Genomic DNA, 24,249 nt, shown 5'->3' on the forward strand with positions numbered 1-24,249 from the left:
CCCCATCTCCCTATAACTGACAATTGTCAGTTTTAAATAAAGTTGCGCAGTGACGTCATTGCGCAGTGACGTCATCGCGTCATTGCGCGTGACTGCGCAAAACGTGAAGCCCAGGTGATGCCTATCACTATGTAGGCCAGATCGCCAGGGTGGAAGTGGATGGAGGTCCCCAGAACTCCACAAAATTGGGGGAGTGCTAGTGACGGCTCTGAGCCATCGTTAGCACCTTAGAGGGAAACTTATTGATAGCTGAGAGCCATCGTTAGCACTCAAGGGGTTAAAGAGAGATAATTTAAATCAGTAATGAATAGTAAGGGTCTGAGGTTTTTAAATAGGTGTAATAATATAATATAATCAAGGTTTATTTAATTTTATGTAATGAACATTTTTGGTATATTATAACATTTGAAACTAAACAAAAATGTAAATATTTATACATTTACATATGCAGCAATATGTATATACCTGAATAATAGCTAAATAATAAGAAATAGAGCTTATACCGGAGAGTCTGGTGAATTGCTTCCCATAGGGCATAATGACGCTATTTGGAAAGTGACGTCTTTCTGGAGGTAAATATGGAGATGAAATATTAAATCTAAGGAGTACAGAATTTTCATACCTTTGCATATACTGTGACAAACCTTTCAATGGTTTTTCAGAATACTTTCTGGGACAGGGAGATGAGGGGAGCTTGTAGGAAGTGTTCTCTGGGTATTTTATGAGTGGGGCAAAGGGTGTGCTAGGGGTGAGGTTGGCATAACGTGGGCATAGATGAATGGATTCTGCCCAGTGAAGCAGCAGAAGGATGAGCACACAGACTCTGGGATGGTTCAAATATGCTGTGATAGCTATTTTAAATGTAAAAATATGAAATAAAATTATAGACCATACTTTTTGTTGTGTTTATATTGTTATACACAATGTTCTATATTTGCATATATTTCTTTTTAAGGACATCTGGTGTATTTCAACTCCATTTAACTTATCTTGCCATCCGTAGAGCACACCAATTATATTTTATATGTTATAAAATTACAAACGTTAGAAATCGTATTCATAATTACATTGCCACTGAAACAATTAATGCTTTTAACAGAGCAAATTACCCGACAATTTAATTCACCCAAATTATACATGCATAAAAAAGTTAGCACAACTTTTAACATGGAAATGTGCCAATTATGGATCTTGTTCCAAAATGGCTGAATTTGTAGATCAGGTGTTTTTCCATGTAATCAGTAATATTAATTCATCACGGGTGTACAAGTAATAATTTCTTCTCATTTTATTTAATTTTATAATTGAACTACTTCATTGCTATTGTAAGTAAACATTTACATTTAGAATGTATGTGATGATTTGTGTACAAGTTTTATAGTATAATCGGGTGATTTTTTTTTTTTTTTAAATTGTCAGCTTTATTAAAGTCTTTAATTGACAATGTATAATTTTACATGACAAAGTATATACAAGAGAAGAAGCTTTATTTGTTTAAGATTTTAATTAACCAGAAAAGAATGAGCAGATACTGAAAAGAAAATGTTCCTCTGAACAGGTAAAACTGTATAATTTTAAAGTGAATTAATTGGAATAATGTAGTTGAACTACAGGATTTGGGGGAAGTGTTCATGTCACAAATTAATTTGAAAGACGTAATTGTATAATTTTCAAATACTGGAATGGTATTAAAAAAACATGACAACTCATCTGATGCAATATACACTGGAATTCATATGGGATGGTTTAGAGCCCTATATGTTGCAAATCATTAAAAACTGTCAAATAATATAATTGATAATCATTGTATACTGAAGCTCTGCCTGTAATATGAAAACAGAATCTGTTAAAATCAATAGTATTGCTCTCTTTTAGTATATACGGTATGTGGCATATATTGCTGTCTTGTTAATTAAAGGGACATAATACCCATATGCAAAATCACTTGAAAGTGATGCAGCATAATTGTAAAAAGCTGACCACTATCTCACAATTTATTCAGCTCACAAATCTAAGTGTTCTGTGAACAGCTATTCTTCAGCTACTGTCAGCTGCATGCTGGAACCCCCCCTTTAAAAAAAACAGGCAATCAGCTTTATCAGGGCTGATGTCACATTACTTTTTACTGTATCTCATGAGTTCTCACTGAAAATCTCTCGAGATTTCATAGTAAACTTCCTTAAAGGGACAGTCTCCAAAATAAACTTTCATGATTCAGATAGGGCATGTCATTTTAATCAATTTTCCATTTTACTTTTAGCACTAATTTTGCTTTGTTCTCTTGCTATTCTTAGTTGAAAGCTAAACCTAGGAGTTGCATATGCTAATTTTGAAGCCCTTGAAGGCTGCCTCTTCTCTTAGGGAATTTTGACATTTTTTTACCACTAGAGGGGGTTAGTTCATGTGTGTCATATAGATAAAATTGTGATCACACAAGTGAAGTTCCAGGGAGCCAGCACTGATTGACAAAAATGCATGTCTGTCAAACAAACTGAAATAAGGGGTCAGCTTGCAGAGGCTTAGATACAAGATAATCACAGAGGTAAAAAGTGTATTTATATAACTGTGTGGTTATGCAAAACTAGGGAATGGGTAATAAATGGATTATCTATGTTTTAAAACAATAAAAATTCTGACTGTTGCTTTAAACTGAGAAGGGAAATAAGGTGACTGTGCCTGCACATACCAGTTGCACACTCCCTTGCAAGTCCCAGGACAAGCATCCCGATTGACTGTTTAACCCCTTAATGACCGCAGCATTTTTCCATTTTCTGTCCGTTTGGGACCAAGGCTATTTTTACATTTCTGCAGTGTTTGTGTTTAGCTGTAATTCTCCTCTTACTCATTTACTGTACCCACACATATTATATACCGTTTTTCTCGCCATTAAGTGGACTTTCTAAAGATACCATTATTTTCATCATATCTTATAATTAACTATAAAAAAAATTATATAATATGAGGAAAAAATGGAAAAAACCCACTTTTTCTAACTTTGACCCCCAAAATCTGTTACACATCTACAACCACCAAAAAACACCCATGCTAAATAGTTTCTAAATTTTGTCCTGAGTTAAGAAATACCCAATGTTTACATGTTCTTTGCTTTTTTTGCAAGTTATAGGGCCATAAGTACAAGTAGCACTTTGCTATTTCCAAACCCCTTTTTTTCAAAATTAGCGCTAGTTACATTGGAACACTAATATCTTTCAGGAATCCCTGAATTTCCCTTGACATGTATATATTTTTTTTTAGAAGACACCCCAAAGTATTGATCTAGGCCCATTTTGGTATATTTCATGCCACCATTTCACTGCCAAATGCAATCAAATAAAAAAAATTGTTCACTTTTTCACAATTTTGTTCACAAACTTTAGGTTTCTCACTGAAATTATTTACAAACAACTTGTGCAATTATGGCATAAATGGTTGTAAATTCTTCTCTGGGATCCCCTTTGTTCAGAAATAGCAGACATGTATGGCTTTTGTTGTTGCTTTTTGGTAATTAGAAGGGCGCTAAATGCCACTGCGCACCAAACGTGTATTATGCCCCGCAGTGAAGGGGTTAATTAGGGAGCATGTAGGGAGCTTCTAGGGTTAATTTTAGCTTTAGTGTAGTCTAGTAGACAACCCAAAGTATTGATCTAGGCCCATTTTGGTATATTTCATGCCACCATTTCACCGCCAGATGCGATCAAATTAAAAAAAACGTTAAATTTTTAACAATTTTAGGTTTCTCACTGAAATCATTTACAAACAGCTTGTGCAATTATGGCACAAATGGTTGTAAATGCTTCTCTGGGATCCCCTTTGTTCAGAAATAGCAGACATATATGGCTTTGGCGTTGCTTTTTGTTAATTAGAAGGCCACTAAATGCCGATGCGCATCACACGTGTATTATGGCTAGCAGTGAAGGGGTTAATTATGTAGCTTGTAGGGAGCTTGCAGGGTTAATTTTAGCTTTAGTGTAGAGCTCAGCCTCCCACCTGAAACATCAGACCCCCTGATCCCTCCCAAACAGCTCTCTTCCCTCCCCCACCTCACAATTGTCCCCGCCATCTTAAGTACTGGCAGAAACTCTGCCAGTACTAAAATAAAAGGTATATTTGTGGGGGGTTTTAGTTTTTTTTTTAGCATATTTACATATGCTGCTTTGTAGTATCCCCCTTAGCCCCCAACCTCACTGATCCCACACCAAACAGCTCTCTAACCCTCCCCCTCTGCCTTAGCGGGCGCCATCTTGGGTACTGGCAGCTGTCTGCCAGTACCCAGTTTAGAAAAAAAAGAAATCTTTTTTTTTTAAAAATCCCCTTTTCTGTAGTGTAGCTGTCCCCCCCCCCCCAACCTCCCACCAGTTGCAGATCACTTAGAAACATTATTCTTTTCTTATTTATTATAGCTATTTCAATTTTTTTTTTTCTGTAGTGCAGCGGTTACCTCCCGCTCCCGCCCCGTGCACGCGCCCGCCCGCCGCCCCCCATGCACGCGCGCGCTCACATGCGTGCCCCCGTCGCTCCCGCCCCCGATCCCGCCCCCCTGCACATTACACGGCGCATCGATGGCCGCCCACCCGCCTCCCAAGTCCGCTCCCACCCACCAACGATACCGGCCATCGATGTCCGGTGCAGAGAGGGCCACAGAGTGGCTCTCTCTGCACCGGATGGCCATTTAAGGTTATTGCAGGATGCCTCCATATCGAGGCATCACTGCAATAACCGGAAAGCAGCTGGAAGCGAGCAGGATCGCTTCCAGCTGCTTTCCACACCGAGGACGTGCAGGGTACGTCCTCAGGCGTTAACTGCCTTTTTTTTGAGGACGTACCCTGCACGTCCTCGGTCGTTAAGGGGTTAAAGTCCCTTTACGTGGGATGTGGCTACTGAGGAAATGTTGAGATACACTATATTCCTTTATTAAATAGTGATAATATTTTTACAGCTATGCTTCAGCACTTTCAAGTGCATGTATATGTAGGTATCCAGTCCCTTTGAATAGAATTATTAGTATCAGCTTGATATTGCATTTTCACTATAATATATTTCATTTTAGTTCAAAGAAATGTGAAAACATATTGGTGTTGTGTATCTATTTACTTGTCTAAAACCTTTAACCCATGGTAACCTGCCAAGAATGAGTTCCCATTAGTGAAACATCAAAAGACCACTTTCACTAGATGTCTGACTGTCTGATATGCTTGGCTCTATTAGCAATGAGATATTAATCATACTGTTATCTGTAATATGTCTTCTCAGTTGACATTCTTATATTAAAAATCCACACTACGTGTTGCAGTTTTATAGTTTTATTTAACCCTCGTTCAGCATTTTTCACTGAAAATTAAAGAAAAAATATATAGTGCAAATATTTGTTCTTCAAAATCAATAAAGAATAGTAACATATTAAGTAAAATGGCAGGACACATTACAGTATATATGCGTGAATTCCCTCATGTAATACACTTCTATGGGGAGGCGCAGTTATATTCATGTTGGATAACATTAAACAGATGGAGTGCAAAAAAGCAAGTAAGAAGTAAAAGTAGTAGGAACCTGTCTCCCCTAATCCTAAATGGAATGGAACCCTAATTAATGTCATTGCTAACACCTGTATTTGTCCTACTATTTCATGTCAAAATGACTGCTGTGGAAAAGGTATATTACACCAGGTTTGTGATAGACATGCTTGAGCATTACATACACATGTGGTATAAGTTTAATTCATTGGAAGCTTGCTAATAAGACCAACTTTCAATCACATCATTCCATTCAAAATGCCAAAAATCACAACATTTGACAGACATAAAATCATACTTTTGCATCAGCAAGGCCACTCTGAAAGGGAAACAGCAAACAAACTGGATACTCAAGAGGAGGTATTCAAGCTGTTATAAAGAAATTTGAAGAATCAGGAGAAGTCAAGAAAAAAAAAGTACTGGAAGGCCAATAAAACTTTCTGATGAGAAGGACCTGGCTTAGCATCTGGCAGCTTCATCGGGATGCCAAGTTGACCCTTCTACAGTGCGAAAAACCTTGAGCAGGAATGGCCTATGTTGAAAGGTAGCAGCCAAGAAAACCTCTTTTTCAGAAGGGGAAAAGGGTGAAAAGTCTAAGAAAGCTAAAGCTCACAAAGATGGGAATTAAGATCAGTGGAAAAGAGTATTATGGAGTGACAAATCCAAGTATGACAGTTTTGTGCAATACAATAGGCAAAGTACTGCATGACGTATATATATATATATATATATATATATATATATATACTGTATATACTTTATGCAATACAATAGACAAAGTACTGCATGACGTATATATATACTTTATGCAATACAATAGGCAAAGTACTGCATGACGTATATATATACTTTATGCAATACAATAGACAAAGTACTGCATGACGTATATATATACTTTATGCAATACAATAGGCAAAGTACTGCATGACGTATATATATACTTTATGCAATACAATAGGCAAAGTACTGCATGACATATATATATACTTTATGCAATACAATAGGCAAAGTACTGCATGACGTATATATATACTTTATGCAATACAATAGACAAAGTACTGCATGACGTATATATATACTTTATGCAATACAATAGGCAAAGTACTGCATGACGTATATATATATACTTTATGCAATACAATAGACAAAGTACTGCATGACGTATATATATACTTTATGCAATACAATAGGCAAAGTACTGCATGACGTATATATATACTTTATGCAATACAATAGGCAAAGTACTGCATGACGTATATATATACTTTATGCAATACAATAGACAAAGTACTGCATGACGTATATATATACTTTATGCAATACAATAGACAAAGTACTGCATGACGTATATATATACTTTATGCAATACAATAGGCAAAGTACTGCATTACGTATATATATACTTTATGCAATACAATAGACAAAGTACTGCATGACGTATATATATATATATACTTTATGCAATACAATAGGCAAAGTACTGCATGACATATATATACTTTATGCAATACAATAGGCAAAGTAGTGCATGACGTATATATATACTTTATGCAATACAATAGGCAAAGTACTGCATGACGTATATATATACTTTATGCAATACAATAGGCAAAGTAGTGCATGACGTATATATATATACTTAATGCAATACAATAGGTAAAGTACTGCATGACGTATATATATACTTTATGCAATGCAATAGACAAAGTACTGCATGATGTATATATATACTTAATGCAATACAATAGACAAAGTACTGCATGACGTATATATATACTTTATGCAATACAATAGACAAAGTACTGCATGACGTATATATATATATATACTTTATGCAATACAATAGACAAAGTACTGCATGACGTATATATATACTTAATGCAATACAATAGGTAAAGTACTGCATGACGTATATATATACTTTATGCAATGCAATAGGCAAAGTACTGCATGCCGTATATATATATATATATATATATATATATATATACTTTATGCAATACAATAGGTAAAGTACTGCATGACGTATCTATATATATATATGTATGTGTATATATATATATATATATATATACTGTATATACTTTATGCAATACAATAGACAAAGTACTGCATGACGTATATATATATATATATATACTGTATATACTTTATGCAATACAATAGACAAAGTACTGCATGACGTATATATATATATATATATACTGTATATACTTTATGCAATACAATAGGTAAAGTACTGCATGACGTATATATATATATACTTTATGCAATACAATAGACAAAGTACTGCATGACGTATATATATACTTAATGCAATACAATAGGTAAAGTACTGCATGACGTATATATATACTTAATGCAATACAATAGGTAAAGTGCTGCATGACGTATATATATATATACTTAATGCAATACAATAGGTAAAGTACTGCATGACGTATATATATACTTAATGCAATACAATAGGTAAAGTGCTGCATGACGTATATATATACTTAATGCAATACAATAGGTAAAGTACTGCATGACGTATATATATACTTAATGCAATACAATAGGTAAAGTGCTGCATGACGTATATATATATACTTAATGCAATACAATAGGTAAAGTACTGCATGACGTATATATATACTTAATGCAATACAATAGGTAAAGTACTGCATGACGTATATATATATATACTTAATGCAATACAATAGGTAAAGTACTGCATGACGTATATATACTTTATGCAATACAATAGGCAAAGTACTGCATGACGTATATATATATACTTAATGCAATACAATAGGTAAAGTACTGCATGACGTATATATATATACTTAATGGAATACAATAGGTAAAGTGCTGCATGACGTATATATATACTTAATGCAATACAATAGGTAAAGTACTGCATGACGTATATATATATATACTTAATGCAATACAATAGGTAAAGTACTGCATGACGTATATATATACTTAATGGAATACAATAGGTAAAGTGCTGCATGACGTATATATATATATACTTAATGCAATACAATAGGTAAAGTACTGCATGACGTATATATATACTTAATGCAATACAATAGGTAAAGTGCTGCATGACGTATATATATATACTTAATGCAATACAATAGGTAAAGTACTGCATGACGTATATATATATATATATATATATATATACTGTATATACTTTATGCAATACAATAGGCAAAGTACTGCATGACGTATATATATACGTCTTTTTGGGTTAAGGGGATAAAGCCCTTTGCAATCCTATTTTTTCTAACGCATGAGACCTCATATATTTAAACCCTTATAACTTTTTATTGCAATTTTTAAACAAAATAATTTTTTAGATAGTTTTACTATGAGTGTAACTGTACGTTTAAATGTATTTTTGATGTATTTTGTGACACTTTTTAGTCGAGCGTAACAGTTTTCCAGAGCTCTTAACTCATGCTATCCCGACGCGCATTAAACTCAATTGCGCTTGAGCAAACACATTTACTTTCAACTTTTAATACGCGCACTACTTCTGATGCGCTCAGAGAGCCGCAATAAACCTCTTTTTGTTGACTCACAACAGTTAGCTGCAACTCGTAATCTAGCCCTTAATGTAAAATATTTTTAAAAATAATAGCCGTGTTTTACCAATGTTAAGGTTAAGGTTAAGGTACTGTCCCTTTAAATCCTATGCCAAAAAAGGTCCTTGGCTCTATCACAATTACACATATTTCCTGTAGATGTCTGCAAGCAGTTTTCTGTATACTCTAAAATAACATTTATTGTATTGTATAAAAATGTGTTATTTTATAAGCTTATAAGCATAAGGGGAATTATTCACAGATTTGCAAAATCATATAATCAACAAAATCACTGCTTATAATAAGAGCAAAAAAAAATTGAAAATGTAAATAGGGTGATTGTAAACAAGAAATGGGACATTCATTCTAAGTACAATTTCTTTGTGGATTAAAGCCGAAGAAAATGCTTCTGTAATTCACGCTCAAGTACAGCACATCTGCAAACAATATTACAAATGGAAGCTTTATATAAAAAAATATGCATAACAATCATGCAACATATTTAAATGTTTTTCAAAACAAATGAAAAAATCCCTATGGGCACAAATGAATCCTATTACTTGCTGTATACTAATATATAGCTTTGCTAGTAAGAGCTATAATCCTTTTCTTTTAAAGTTTATAGAGCATTGAAACTGAGGTGATTGCAGGGATTTTGCAAAACAATCTAATTACTGTGGTGACAGCTTATATGTAATGATTATGCCATATTCTAGATTAAAATACAAAGTAAAGCATGGAAAGAAAATGTAAAAATACGAGGAAGTGTATTTATCTGAGTGCTAAACTCAAAATTTGAGCTCTTATAGTCACTAGGGATGGACGAATGTTTCGCAACATTCGAAAAATGAAACGAATTTTAACACATTCGTTCGAATCGAATTTCGAATGTTTACATAACATTCTATTTTATGATTACATTCGAAAATATTCGTTTTGAAAAATTCAAATTTATATATTTGTAATAGTATTTCTAATGCTTTCTTTAAATGTAATATTCAAATTATGCAATATTCTAATTCTAAAAATTTGAATTTATATATTTGTAATAGTATTTTTATAATGCTTTATTTAAATGTAATATTCGAATTATGCAATATTTGAATTCGAAAGGTTCGAATTTATATATTTGTAATAGTATTTCTATAATGCTTTATTTAAATGTAATATTCAAATTATGCAATATTCGAATTTGAAAAATTTGAATGTATATGTTTGTAATAGTATTTCTAATGCTTTCTTTAAATGTAATATTCGAATAATGCAATATCCGATCGAAATAGAAACATTCAAATTGCTATATTTATATCTATTATGTATCAATTTACTAGATTCCCTACCACATGAACTATTGAACTTCTTCTGAATAGTATTTGTTAAATAGAATGTTAAATTCGAAATTTCGAATGTGTACATTCAATCTAATTATAAGCATTCAAATTCGAAATTGACATTCGAAAACAGTAAATAACATTCGATTATAGAATTTTTAAGAATATTCATTCATATCAACATTCGGATTTATAATTCGAATTTCGGTAATAACATTTGTTTTAACATTCGAATTCGGAAATTTACACATTCTCCCATCCCTAATAGTCACATATTGTACTGGTTCAGATTCAGTCTGCACATAGGTTGAAATATTGTCATTAACAGAGAAGATCACTTTACTGTCCCTAAATCAAGGTGAACAGGTTCCCTGTCTGGTAACATAGTCTGTCCACAGAATAATGTATAGTGACAATAGCCCTGTAATTACACTTTAAAGGGACAGTAAAGTCAAAATTAAACTTTTATGATTCAGATAGAGAATGCATTTCTAAAAATTTTTTGCTTTGTTCTCTTGGTATCTTTTATTGAAAAGTAAAACTAGGTAGGCTCATAAGAGCTCAGGAGTGTGCACATGTCTTTAGTACTCTAGGCCAGCAATGTTTTGCAAAATTGTATAACAAAGCTGCCAATAATGTTGCAAAACATTGCTGGCCTAGAGTACTAAAGACACGTGCACTCTCCTGAGCTCTTATGAGCCTACTTAGTTTTACTTTTCATTAAAAGAGGCCAAAAGAACAAACCATATGATAATGGAAGTAAATTGGAAAGGTGTTTAAAAATGCATGCTCTATCTGAATCATGAAAGTGTGATTTTGACTTTACTGTCCCTTTAATTTATGCAAATCAGTAGATTATAATGTCTGTTTTGGTAACTATATCAAGGAGTACAAAGCTCATTTATTTGGGTTGATGATATTCTCTTTGTCTTTCTATGTATCTAATAATTCTGCAAGTTTCTTAAAGGCATATTGTAGATTTTTAAATACATAGTAGCAAGAAGAGAACGTGTGGGGTGAAAGCTAAAGAAAACAAAAGGCCATGAACTAAAAAGCACAAAAAAAAAAAAGAGAAGGCACAAGAAGTAGAGAATGAAACATGTAGGAGACAGAATATTCTCAGTTCCAAGAAAATGGAGCTGGATTTGCTATTGGGACATTGCTGGGGCAAATAAAATATAAAGCAATGAAAACTTGAACCTTTGAAATGATGTGGATTTTGCAAATGTAGGAAGACATCACAGTCCATGTGTTAGACTTGAATGTTTCAGTTTGGTTTCATTAGGACTAATTGCCTATAGAGCAGTGATGGCATCTGTGACATATGTGACAAATACGGTAAACCCCAGCCAACCACAGACTACTGCTCCTTTTGTGGCTCCTCCCACCAAACAATGACACCTCTCTGTCCCAGAAAGCCTCAGGGAAGTGTTAGGGGCTATGGAACACAGCTATTCAGTACCAAGGAATTCTAGGGTGACATCGTACTGGAAAAAGAATTGCAATAGTTCTGCCTCAGTCTGGAAAAAAGGCTCCTACTTATCTTATTTTAGTGTTTCTCTTCTTTCTTTTACTTTATCTACTCCTGTGGTGAACCCAGATAGTGAAAGAACTGCTGCCATTTAAGTGTGCCTGGAAGCTTACAGTACTTGTAATGTCTGCCATGTTTTGTTTTATTGTGTGTATACAGCGCCCCCTTGTGTGAATACCTCTTCTGGAGGTATTTAGTTCTATTATCTTTTGTATATCACTGTGGAAATGGTGCATTACAAATAATGACAATAATAATAACCCCCAGAGTTGTGTTCTAGTCACTTATATATACACAAGCTGTATCTTAGCTATGTAATACCTGGGTGGACAGTATCCCATGTTGAATTCCTGTGTTATGAGTTCCTGTTCCGATGACACCAGCGGCAGCTACTTCAGACACGGCTCCCAAACTGTAAAATAAACCATGATATAAATGCTGTTCTTCATGTACTAACTAAAGAAAAGATTCAACAATAATGAAAAACAATGTACTAAACTAATATTGCCACTTTTATTCACTTGCTATGGGTCATCAAACAATTGGTTGGATCAACAGACGCAGGAATACTTTATAGACTTTCACCTACAGAAATGTATACTGAATACCTCATCTTCCCCTACCTACAGAATTTATGTATCAATAATATTATTGCTCATTCTTCTAAAGGATATCCCAATCATTTATAAGGCTTCCTTTAGCTTCCTAGTTTTGGTTTGATACAATTACTAAATAAAGTAAATATAGTTTGCTCTGAAAACTAATAAATATATCTTTCTCCAACATTGGTGTGTCCGGTCCACGGCGTCATCCTTACTTGTGGGATATCTCTTCCCCAACAGGAAATGGCAAAGAGTCCCAGCAAAGCTGGCCATATAGTCCCTCCTAGGCTCCGCCCACCCCAGTCATTCTCTTTGCCGTTGCACAGGCAACATCTCCACGGAGATGGTTAAGAGTTTTTTGGTGTTTAAATGTAGTTTTTATTCTTCTATCAAGTGTTTGTTATTTTAAAATAGTGCTGGTATGTACTATTTACTCTGAAACAGAAAAGGATGAAGATTTCTGTTTGTGAGAGGAAGATGATTTTATCAGACAGTAACTAAAATCGATTGCTGTTTCCACATAGGACTGTTGAGATAAAGTAACTTCAGTTGGGGGAAACAGTTAGCAGACTTTTCTGCTTAAGGTATGACTAGCCATATTTCTAACAAGACCATGTAATGCTGGAAGGCTGTCATTTCCCCTCATGGGGACCGGTAAGCCATTTTCTTAGTCAAACAAACAGAATAAAGGGCTTAATATGGGCTAAAAAACTGGTAGACATTTTTATGGGCTAAATTGATTGCTTTATTTGGGCATTTTATTCATATTTATGCTGACAATTCGCATTTATAAACTTGGGGAACGTTTATTAAACGGCAGGCACTATGTTAGACACCTTTTCCAGTCAGGGGGCCTTCCTAGTTGTAGACTGAGCCTCATTTTCGCGCCATTACTGCGCAGTTGTTTTTTGAGAGCAGGGCATGCAGATGCATGTGTGAGGATCTGAAATTTGCTGGAAAAGCTTCTAGAAGGCGTCAATTGGTATCGTATTCCCCTCTGGGCTTGGTTGGGTCTCAGCAAAGGCTATAGCTGGGACTGTATAGGGGTTAAATTTGTAAACGGCTCCGGTTCCGTTATTTTAAGGGTTAAAGCTCTGAAATTTGGTGTGCAATACTCTTAATGCTTTAAGACACTGTGGTAATTTTTGAACAATTCCTTCATACTTTTTCACATATTCAGTAATAAAGTTTTTTCTGTTTAAAATTTAAAGAGACAGTAACGGTTTTGTTTTAAAACGTTTTTTGTGCTTTGTTGACAAGTTTAAGCCTGTTTAACATGTCTGTGCCTTCGGATAAGCTATGTTCTATATGTATGAAAGCCAATGTGTCTCCCCATTTAAATTTATGTGATAATTGTGCCATAGCATCCAAACAAAGTAAGGACAGTACTGCCACAGATAATGAAATTGCCCAAGATGATTCCTCAGATGAGGGGAGTAAACATGATACTACATCATCTCCTACTGTGTCTACACCAGTTTTGCCCACACAGGAGGCCCCTAGTACATCTAGTGCGCCAATGCTTATTACCATGCAACAATTAACGGCTGTAATGGATAACTCCATAGCAAATCTTTTATCCAAAATGCCTACTTATCAGAGAAAGCGCGATTGCTCTGTTTTAACACTGAAGAGCAGGAGGGCGCTGATGATAATTGTTCTGTCATACCCTCACACCAATCTGAAGGGGCCATGAGGGAGGTTTTGTCAGATGGGGAAATTTCAGATTCAGGAAAAATTTCTCAACAAGCTGAACCTGATGTTGTGACATTTAAATTTAAATTAGAACATCTCCGCGCACTGCTTGAGGAGGTGTTATCTACTCTGGATGATTGTGACAACTTGGTCATTCCAGAGAAATTATGCAAGATGGACAAGTTCCTAGAGGTTCCGGTGCACCCCGACGCTTTTCCTATACCCAAGCGGGTGGCGGACATAGTAAATAAGGAGTGGGAAAAGCCCGGCATACCTTTTGTTCCCCCCCCTATATTTAAGAAATTATTTCCTATGGTCAACCCCAGAAAGGACTTATGGCAGACAGTCCCTAAGGTCGAGGGGGCAGTTTCTACTCTAAACAAACGCACTACTATTCCTATCGAAGATAGTTGTGCTTTCAAAGATCCTATGGATAAAAAATTGGAGGGTTTGCTTAAAAAGATTTTTGTACAGCAAGGTTACCTTCTACAACCCATTTCGTGCATTGTTCCTGTCACTACAGCAGCGTGGTTCTGGTTCGAGGAACTAGAAAACTCGCTTAGTAGAGAGACTCCATATGAGGAGGTTACGGACAGAATTCACACACTTAAGTTGGCTAACTCTTTTATTTTAGATGCCGCTTTGCAATTAGCTAGATTAGCGGTGAAAAATTCAGGGTTTGCTATCGTGGCGCGCAGAGCGCTTTGGCTAAAGTCTTGGTCAGCGGATGTGTCATCCAAGACAAAATTGCTTAACATCCCTTTCAAAGGTAAATCTCTATTTGGACCAGAATTGAAAGAGATTATTTCAGACATCACTGGGGGAAAGGGCCACACCCTTCCACAAGATAGGCCTTTCAAGGCCAAAAATAAGTCTAATTTTCGTTCCTTTCGCAATTTCAGGAACGGACCGGCCTCTAATTCTGCATCCTCTAAGCAAGAGGGTAATGCCTCACAACCCAAACCAGCATGGAAACCGATGCAAGGCTGGAACAAGGGTAAGCAGGCCAAGAAGCCTGCCGCTACTAACAAAACAGCATGAAGGAGTAGCCCCCGATCCGGGACCGGATCTAGTGGGGGGCAGACTCTCTCTCTTTGCTCAGGCTTGGGCAAGAGATGTTCAGGATCCCTGGGCGCTAGAAATAGTTTCTCAGGGTTATCTCCTGGAATTCAGGGAACTACCCCCAAGGGGAAGGTTCCACATGTCTCACTTATCCTCAAACCAAATAAAGAGACAGGCGTTCTTACATTGTGTCGAAGACCTGTTAAAGATGGGAGTGATACACCCAGTTCCAATAAAGGAACAAGGAATGGGATTTTATTCCAATCTGTTCGTAGTTCCCAAAAAAGAGGGAACTTTCAGACCAATTTTGGATTTGAAGATCCTAAACAAATTTCTCAGGGTACCATCGTTCAAGATGGAAACCATTCGAACGATTCTACCCACTATCCAGGAAAGTCAATTTATGACTACCGTGGATCTAAAGGATGCGTACCTACATATTCCTATAAACAAAGAACATCATCAGTTCTTAAGGTTCGCTTTTCTGGACAAGCATTACCAGTTTGTGGCCCTCCCATTCGGGTTAGCCACTGCTCCAAGGATTTTCACAAAGGTACTAGGGTCCCTTCTAGCGGTTCTAAGACCGAGGGGCATTGCAGTAGTACCTTACTTGGACGACATTCTAATACAAGCGTCGTCCCTGTCAAAAGCAAAGGCTCATACAAACATCGTTCTGGCCTTTCTCAGATCACACGGATGGAAGGTGAACATAGAAAAAAGTTCTCTGTCTCCGTCGACAAGAGTTCCCTTCTTGGGAACAATAATAGATTCCTTAGAAATGAGGATTTTTCTGACAGAGGTCAGAAAGTCAAAACTTCTAAGCTCTTGTCAAGTTCTTCATTCTGTTCCTCGTCCTTCCATAGCGCAGTGCATGGAAGTAGTAGGGTTGATGGTTGCAGCAATGGACATAGTTCCTTTTGCACGAATTCATCTAAGACCATTACAACTGTGCATGCTCAAACAGTGGAATGGGGACTATACAGACTTGTCTCCAATGATTCAAGTAGATCAGAAGACCAGAGATTCACTCCTTTGGTGGCTGACCCTGGACCATCTGTCCCAGGGAATGAGCTTCCGCAGACCAGAGTGGGTCATTGTCACGACCGACGCCAGTCTAGTGGGCTGGGGCGCGGTCTGGGAATCCCTGAAAGCTCAGGGTCTATGGTCTCGGGAAGAGTCTCTTCTCCCGATAAACATTCTGGAACTGAGAGTGATATTCAATGCTCTCAGGGCTTGGCCTCAACTAGCAAAGGCCAGATTCATAAGGTTCCAATCAGACAACATGACGACCGTTGCGTATATCAATCATCAGGGGGGAACAAGGAGTTCCCTGGCGATGAAAGAAGTGACCAAAATAATTCAATGGGCGGAGGATCATTCCTGCCACCTGTCTGCGATCCACATCCCAGGTGTGGAAAACTGGGAGGCGGATTTTCTGAGTCGTCAGACATTCCATCCGGGGGAGTGGGAACTCCATCCGGAGATCTTTGCCCAAATAACTCAATTATGGGGCATTCCAGACATGGATCTGATGGCGTCTCGTCAGAACTTCAAGGTTCCTTGCTACGGGTCCAGATCCAGGGATCCCAAGGCGACTCTAGTAGATGCACTAGTAGCACCTTGGACCTTCAACCTAGCTTATGTATTTCCACCGTTTCCTCTCATTCCCAGGCTGGTAGCCAGGATCAATCAGGAGAGGGCCTCGGTGATCTTGATAGCTCCTGCGTGGCCACGCAGGACTTGGTATGCAGACCTGGTGAATATGTCATCGGTTCCACCATGGAAGCTACCTTTGAGACAGGACCTTCTTGTTCAGGGTCCATTCGAACATACAAATCTGGTCTCCCTCCAGCTGACGGCTTGGAGATTGAACGCTTGATTCTATCGAAGCGTGGGTTTTCAGATTCTGTGATAGATAGTCTGGTTCAGGCCAGAAAACCGGTAACTAGAAAGATTTACCATAAAATATGGAAAAGATATATCTGTTGGTGTGAATCCAAAGGATTCCCATGGAATAAGATAAAAATTCCTAAGATTCTTTCCTTTCTACAAGAAGGTTTGGAGAAAGGATTATCTGCAAGTTCTCTAAAGGGACAGATCTCTGCTTTATCTGTCTTACTACACAAAAGACTGGCAGCTGTGCCAGATGTTCAAGCATTTGTTCAGGCTCTGGTTAGGATCAAGCCTGTTTACAGACCTTTGACTCCTCCCTGGAGTCTAAATCTAGTTCTTTCAGTTCTTCAAGGGGTTCCGTTTGAACCTTTACATTCCATAGATATTAAGTTACTATCTTGGAAAGTTTTGTTTTTGGTTGCAATTTCTTCTGCTAGAAGAGTTTCAGAGTTATCTGCTCTGCAGTGTTCTCCGCCCTATCTGGTGTTCCATGCAGATAAGGTGGTTTTGCGTACTAAGCCTGGTTTTCTTCCTAAGTTTGTTTCTAACAAAAATATTAACCAGGAGATAGTTGTACCTTCTTTATGTCCGAATCCAGTTTCAAAGAAGGAACGTTTGTTACACAATTTGGACGTAGTCTGTGCTCTACAATTCTATTTAGAGGCTACAAAAGATTTCAGACAAACATCTTCCTTGTTTGTTGTTTATTCTGGTAAAAGGAGAGGTCAAAAAGCGACTTCTACCTCTCTTTCCTTTTGGCTTAAAAGCATCATCTGATTGGCTTAAGAGACGGCAGCCTCCTGAAAGAATCACAGCTCACTCCACTAGGGCTGTGGCTTCCACATGGGCCTTCAAGAACGAGGCTTCTGTTGACCAGATATGTAAGGCAGCGACTTGGTCTTCACTGCACACTTTTGCCAAATTTTACAAATTTGATACTTTTGCTTCTTCGGAGGCTATTTTTGGGAGAAAGGTTTTGCAAGCTGTGGTGCCTTCCGTTTAGGTAACCTGATTTGCTCCCTCCCTTCATCCGTCTCCTAAAGCTTTGGTATTGGTTCCCACAAGTAAGGATGACGCCGTGGACCGGACACACCAATGTTGGAGAAAACAGAATTTATGCTTACCTGATAAATTACTTTCTCCAACGGTGTGTCCGTTCCACAGCCCACCCTGGTTTTTTAATCAGGTCTGATGAATTATTTTCTCTAACTACAGTCACCACGGTACCATATGGTTTCTCCTATATATATTTCCTCCTGTCCGTCGGTCGAATGACTGGGGTGGGCGGAGCCTAGGAGGGACTATATGGCCAGCTTTGCTGGGACTCTTAGCCATTTCCTGTTGGGGAAGAGATATCCCACAAGTAAGGATGACGCCGTGGACCGGACACACCGTTGGAGAAAGTAATTTATCAGGTAAGCATAAATTCTGTTTTTTATTAAATTCAATTGTTTTTTAGGTGTAAAGAGAGGGTTAAAGAGTTAATATACATGCCCATGGTATGTTTCACTTGTCACCATGGTTTTGTAGTACACAACCAGTGCTTGTTGTCATTTTGGATTACATCATCGGTAGGCGCCATTAATGAGCCTGTAAACTCTTTAGATCCTTTAAATGGTGTTTATTGTCTAAGGTATGGAAAGACCCCATATCTGAATATAAGTTATTTGGCCTAATGAGGAAGGTTGCAAACCACTAAAATGTTAGCATTGTAGGGATTGCTCATTTTGGACTTTAATTAAAAATGGATTTGAAATATCTTAAAAGAGCCTATGTGTGCTTATTACTGAGTATGGTACTGATTCTGCGGTTATTGTATTACAATGGTCAGGGATTGATGAAGAACCTATTTGGTATAATACAGCACCAGAGTACATTGTATTTATTCAGCACCTGTAGAGTTTAGTGTTTGATAACGAGGCTGCTGACCTATGCACGGCCAAGAGCATAGAGAAGCAGTGATATAGTGATGTCCCTAGACTAATGACATGTCTGGCAAATCAACACTGCTCAGTGTCCACTCGCCATTCTAGTTGTCTTTATGCACACTTGGTACAGGGAGTGCAGAATTATTAGGCAAGTTGTATTTTTGAGGATTAATTTTATTATTGAACAACAACCATGTTCTCAATGAACCCAAAAAACTCATTAATATCAAAGCTGAATAGTTTTGGAAGTAGTTTTTAGTTTGTTTTTAGTTATAGCTATTTTAGGGGGATATCTGTGTGTGCAGGTGACTATTACTGTGCATAATTATTAGGCAACTTAACAAAAAACAAATATATACCCATTTCAATTATTTATTTTTACCAGTGAAACCAATATAACATCTTAACATTCACAAATATACATTTCTGACATTCAAAAACAAAACAAAAACAAATCAGTGACCAATATAGCCACCTTTCTTTGCAAGGACACTCAAAAGCCTGCCATCCATGGATTCTGTCAGTGTTTTGATCTGTTCACCATCAACATTGCGTGCAGCAGCAACCACAGCCTCCCAGACACTGTTCAGAGAGGTGTACTGTTTTCCCTCCTTGTAAATCTCACATTTGATGATGGACCACAGGTTCTCAATGGGGTTCAGATCAGGTGAACAAGGAGGCCATGTCATTAGATTTTCTTCTTTTATACCCTTTCTTGCCAGCCACGCTGTGGAGTACTTGGACGCGTGTGATGGAGCATTGTCCTGCATGAAAATCATGTTTTTCTTGAAGGATGCAGACTTCTTCCTGTACCACTGCTTGAAGAAGGTGTCTTCCAGAAACTGGCAGTAGGACTGGGAGTTGAGCTTGACTCCATCCTCAACCCGAAAAGGCCCCACAAGCTCATCTTTGATGATACCAGCCCAAACCAGTACTCCACCTCCACCTTGCTGACGTCTGAGTCGGACTGGAGCTCTCTGCCCTTTACCAATCCAGCCACGGGCCCATCCATCTGGCCCATCAAGACTCACTCTCATTTCATCAGTCCATAAAACCTTAGAAAAATCAGTCTTGAGATATTTCTTGGCCCAGTCTTGACGTTTCAGCTTGTGTGTCTTGTTCAGTGGTGGTCGTCTTTCAGCCTTTCTTACCTTGGCCATGTCTCTGAGTATTGCACACCTTGTGCTTTTGGGCACTCCAGTGATGTTGCAGCTCTGAAATATGGCCAAACTGGTGGCAAGTGGCATCTTGGCAGCTGCACGCTTGACTTTTCTCAGTTCATGGGCAGTTATTTTGCGCCTTGGTTTTCCCACACGCTTCTTGCGACCCTGTTGACTATTTTGAATGAAACGCTTGATTGTTCGATGATCACGCTTCAGAAGCTTTGCAATTTTAAGAGTGCTGCATCCCTCTGCAAGATATCTCACTATTTTTGACTTTTCTGAGCCTGTCAAGTCCTTCTTTTGACCCATTTTGCCAAAGGAAAGGAAGTTGCCTAATAATTATGCACACCTGATATAGGGTGTTGATGTCATTAGACCACACCCCTTCTCATTACAGAGATGCACATCACCTAATATGCTTAATTGGTAGTAGGCTTTCGAGCCTATACAGCTTGGAGTAAGACAACATGCATAAAGAGGATGATGTGGTCAAAATACTCATTTGCCTAATAATTTTGCACTCCCTGTAGTGTAGCAAGTGTTATAGCAATATAGCACTTGTCACAACTAACCTTCATTATCATGCCGGGCTATTTATGTCCCTAGAATCACCCTTTACAATTGTTATCATTTTAAACATGTACACTTTTTTATAGAGGGCATTTTTTTTTCACTGTGAACTTTTAAACATAAGGTCTTCTCCAGAATTCTGGTGAACTGCTGGTGCAATACCGTCTCCTGTAGATTCGCGGCTAATCAGTTAGCAGAGGGTGTCAATCAACCTGATCGTATTGGATCGGGTTGATTTCCGGTGATATCTGTCCGCCGCCTCAGAGCAGGCGGACAGGTTATGGAACAGAGGTCTTTAGACTGCTGATTCATAACTTGTGTTTCTGGCGAGACCAAAATATGGCATTTTCAGCGTTAAAACAGCACCGCAGTCATTACAAGCCTTGTCGGTATAGCTGTACCGCACACCTTTTAACCTGTAACGCAACGTCAGTACCGCACTTGTAAAAATTAAGTTTTTCATGGGATTCCCATAGCGCCGGTATTACGAGTTTTGCTTTCAGCCTAAAATGACAAGATCTGTAACGCAATATCGGGAGTGGCGGAATAGGGGTTAATAACTTTAATATAGTTGTGACAATGTTGGGGTGCAGTGCAATAGGGGTTAATAACTTTAGTATAGAAGTGGTGATATCGGGAGCGGCAGATTAGGGGTTAATAATTGTAGGCAGGCGTCGGTGATGTCAGGGGCAGCAGATTAGGGGTGTTTAGACTTGGAGTTTAATTTAGGTTTAAACTGTAGTTTATTTTTCCACATAGACATCAATAAGGCAGAACTTTTGTTTGCCTATATTTTCGTATACTTTTGCTTTTCTATTAGGGTATTAAGAGCCTAATATTCAAAATATCACTGCTTACGTTTTAATTTGAGAAATGTTTATGTTGCTATGAAGTGTCCTTTATGTGAAACAGAGACTCCAAAATTACAATACAAGGTCTAAACAACATCTCTCTATGACAGTAAGGTTTTTAATATCAGGCTTTAAGGATTTTGCGCATTTTGTCACAACCTCGCCACCTTTGAATTTGTTACAAAAAGCAGTGAGATCTCTAGGGTGGAAATGTTTAGATAATTACAATGGGATTTGAGAGACATTTTTTTTAGGGTAATAAGTGGCTTTATAGAATTCCACCAGCATTCTTATAGAATCACACCAGCCCAGAGAGATAACCAGACCCAAGATAATTTGGTTGAACTATTTAGTCATCCACTTGTAACACTAGAATGTTCGTTATTCTTTGCACAAGATTGCACATAAAATGTACCCTGCTCTACACTTGTAATCTAGTCCTATGTATTTTATTTCTTCTAATATTTCTGCTGTTACATTTTATTTTAAGTATTTTTATAATTTCTTTAATTTATTATTATTATTATTATTTATTATTATTATTATTAATAATAATAATAATAATAATGTTAATAATAAAAAATAATAATGTTAATAATAATAATAATGATGATAATAATGATAATAATATTAATTATAATAATAATAGAGTTAATAATAAAGTTAATGTGATAATAATGATGATAATGATGATGATAATAATAATAATAATAACGATGATGGTGATGATGATAATGATAATAATAATAATACTAATGTTAATAATAATAGTTAATAATATTGTAAATAATATTGTTATTATTACTGTTGTTATATAATAATAATAATAATATTGTTATTATATTATTGCTATTATTGTTATTATTACTATTTTTGTATTATTATTATTATTATTAATAATAATAATAATATTAATTCGTCTACACTTTTGCCTTTGCTGATATTGCATTTTTTGTGAGGTCTGAGATGTAGACTTGTCTAGATTTAGTAATACATTCATTGAGTTCTCATTTAAGAGCATTATACATTATGCTAATATTCTTGCATTATTCAGTAATCACATATAGCATTATTCTTGCTTTTCATTACATTTTTACATTGTGATTAATTCGATGATTCAGCTTAGGGAAAAGTCAAGTAAGAGGATTACCAAAGGAACACACTGTTCATATTTGGAGCTTAAATTCATAACTTTTTCCAGGGTTATTTGATTAATTCTCAGTTGAAATATTCTTAGAAGATGGTATTTCTTTTCTGTATAAATACAGTATTAATGACAAAGTGCTACTATATCAATATCAATTTAATCTAATACCTATTAAATTATCTAGTTCATAAAATGTTGACATAAATGGGTTTATATTTTTTTTTTCTAAACTTTTGATAGAAATACCAATTAATTGAATTTTGCAAAAACAGGCAAATTAGAGTTCAGCAAGCCTTCCAATACTAAAAGATTGTGTGTTGATTGTTTCAATGGAATGGAATTTAAATTGTATTGCTTTAAAGGTTTGTATTATCTAAGTATGGCATTTCTTAGTCTAATAAGTGATCATTCAAATCAAGCTCTTAAAGGGACAGTCTACATGGAAATTCTTATTGTTTAAAAAGATACATATTCCCTTTATTACCCATCCCCCATTTTGCATAATGAACACGGTTATATTAGCATACTTTTTACCTCTGTGATTACCTTGTATCTAAGCCTCTGCAGACTGCCCCCTAATTTCAGTTCTTTTGACAGACTTACATTTTAGCCAATTAGTGCTGACTCCTAAATAACTCAACGGGAGTGAGCACAATGTTATCTATATGACACACATGAACTAGCACTGTCTAACTGTGAAAAACTGTCCAAATTCACTAAGATGAGAGGATATTTTCAAGACTTTAGAAATCATTTTGAACCTACCCAGGTTTAACTTTCAAAAAAGAATACCAAGAAAAAAAAGCAAATATGAAGATAAAAGTATATTTGAAAAGTGCATGCCCTATCTTATTCATGACAGTTTAATTTTGACCCACTTTATACTGTTAGCATTATGTAAGACTAATTCCTCATGATTAGAGATGGCATAAAGGGACACTGTACCCATGTAGTTTGTATCATTCATATGAAAAGAGTAACATTTAAATATAAATAGTTTTGCTGTTTAAAGTAACTAATACAGGGATATTGGTTGTGTACTTCCTGTAATGCTTATTTTCTGTACTTTTTTACATATGCCCTTTAGCTGATAGTTACTTCCTACTAAGGTTTAATTGGATGCTCATGGACATTGGTAGCTGTTATAGTTTTAACTTACATTTAAAGGGACATGAAACCCAACATTGTTATTGCATGATTCATATAGAGCATAACATTTTATTCAACTTTCTATTTTACTTCTATTATCAAATTTGCTTTTTTCTTTTGGTATCCTTTGTTGAAAAGCATACCTAGGTAGGCTCAGGAGCTAGGAGCTTGCTGTTGATTGGTGGTTGCACATTTATGCCTCTTGTGATTGGCTTACCAATGTGTTCACTTAGCTC

General features: G+C 36.5%; 1 protein-coding gene across 1 annotated transcript in view; it reads right to left on the reverse strand.

The window, feature by feature from the left end:
- Positions 1 to 24,249, reverse strand: part of LOC128656894 (L-gulonolactone oxidase-like) — a 269,317-nt gene that overhangs the window by 162,539 nt on the left and 82,529 nt on the right. Inside the window, exon 5 of the mRNA XM_053711063.1 lies at positions 12,275 to 12,365. Coding sequence (XP_053567038.1) covers positions 12,275 to 12,365 — 91 coding nt within the window. The remainder of the gene's footprint in view (positions 1 to 12,274; positions 12,366 to 24,249) is intronic.

Source organism: Bombina bombina, chromosome 4 (genome assembly GCF_027579735.1).
Source record: "Bombina bombina isolate aBomBom1 chromosome 4, aBomBom1.pri, whole genome shotgun sequence".
NCBI classification, from domain to species: Eukaryota; Metazoa; Chordata; class Amphibia; order Anura; family Bombinatoridae; genus Bombina; species Bombina bombina.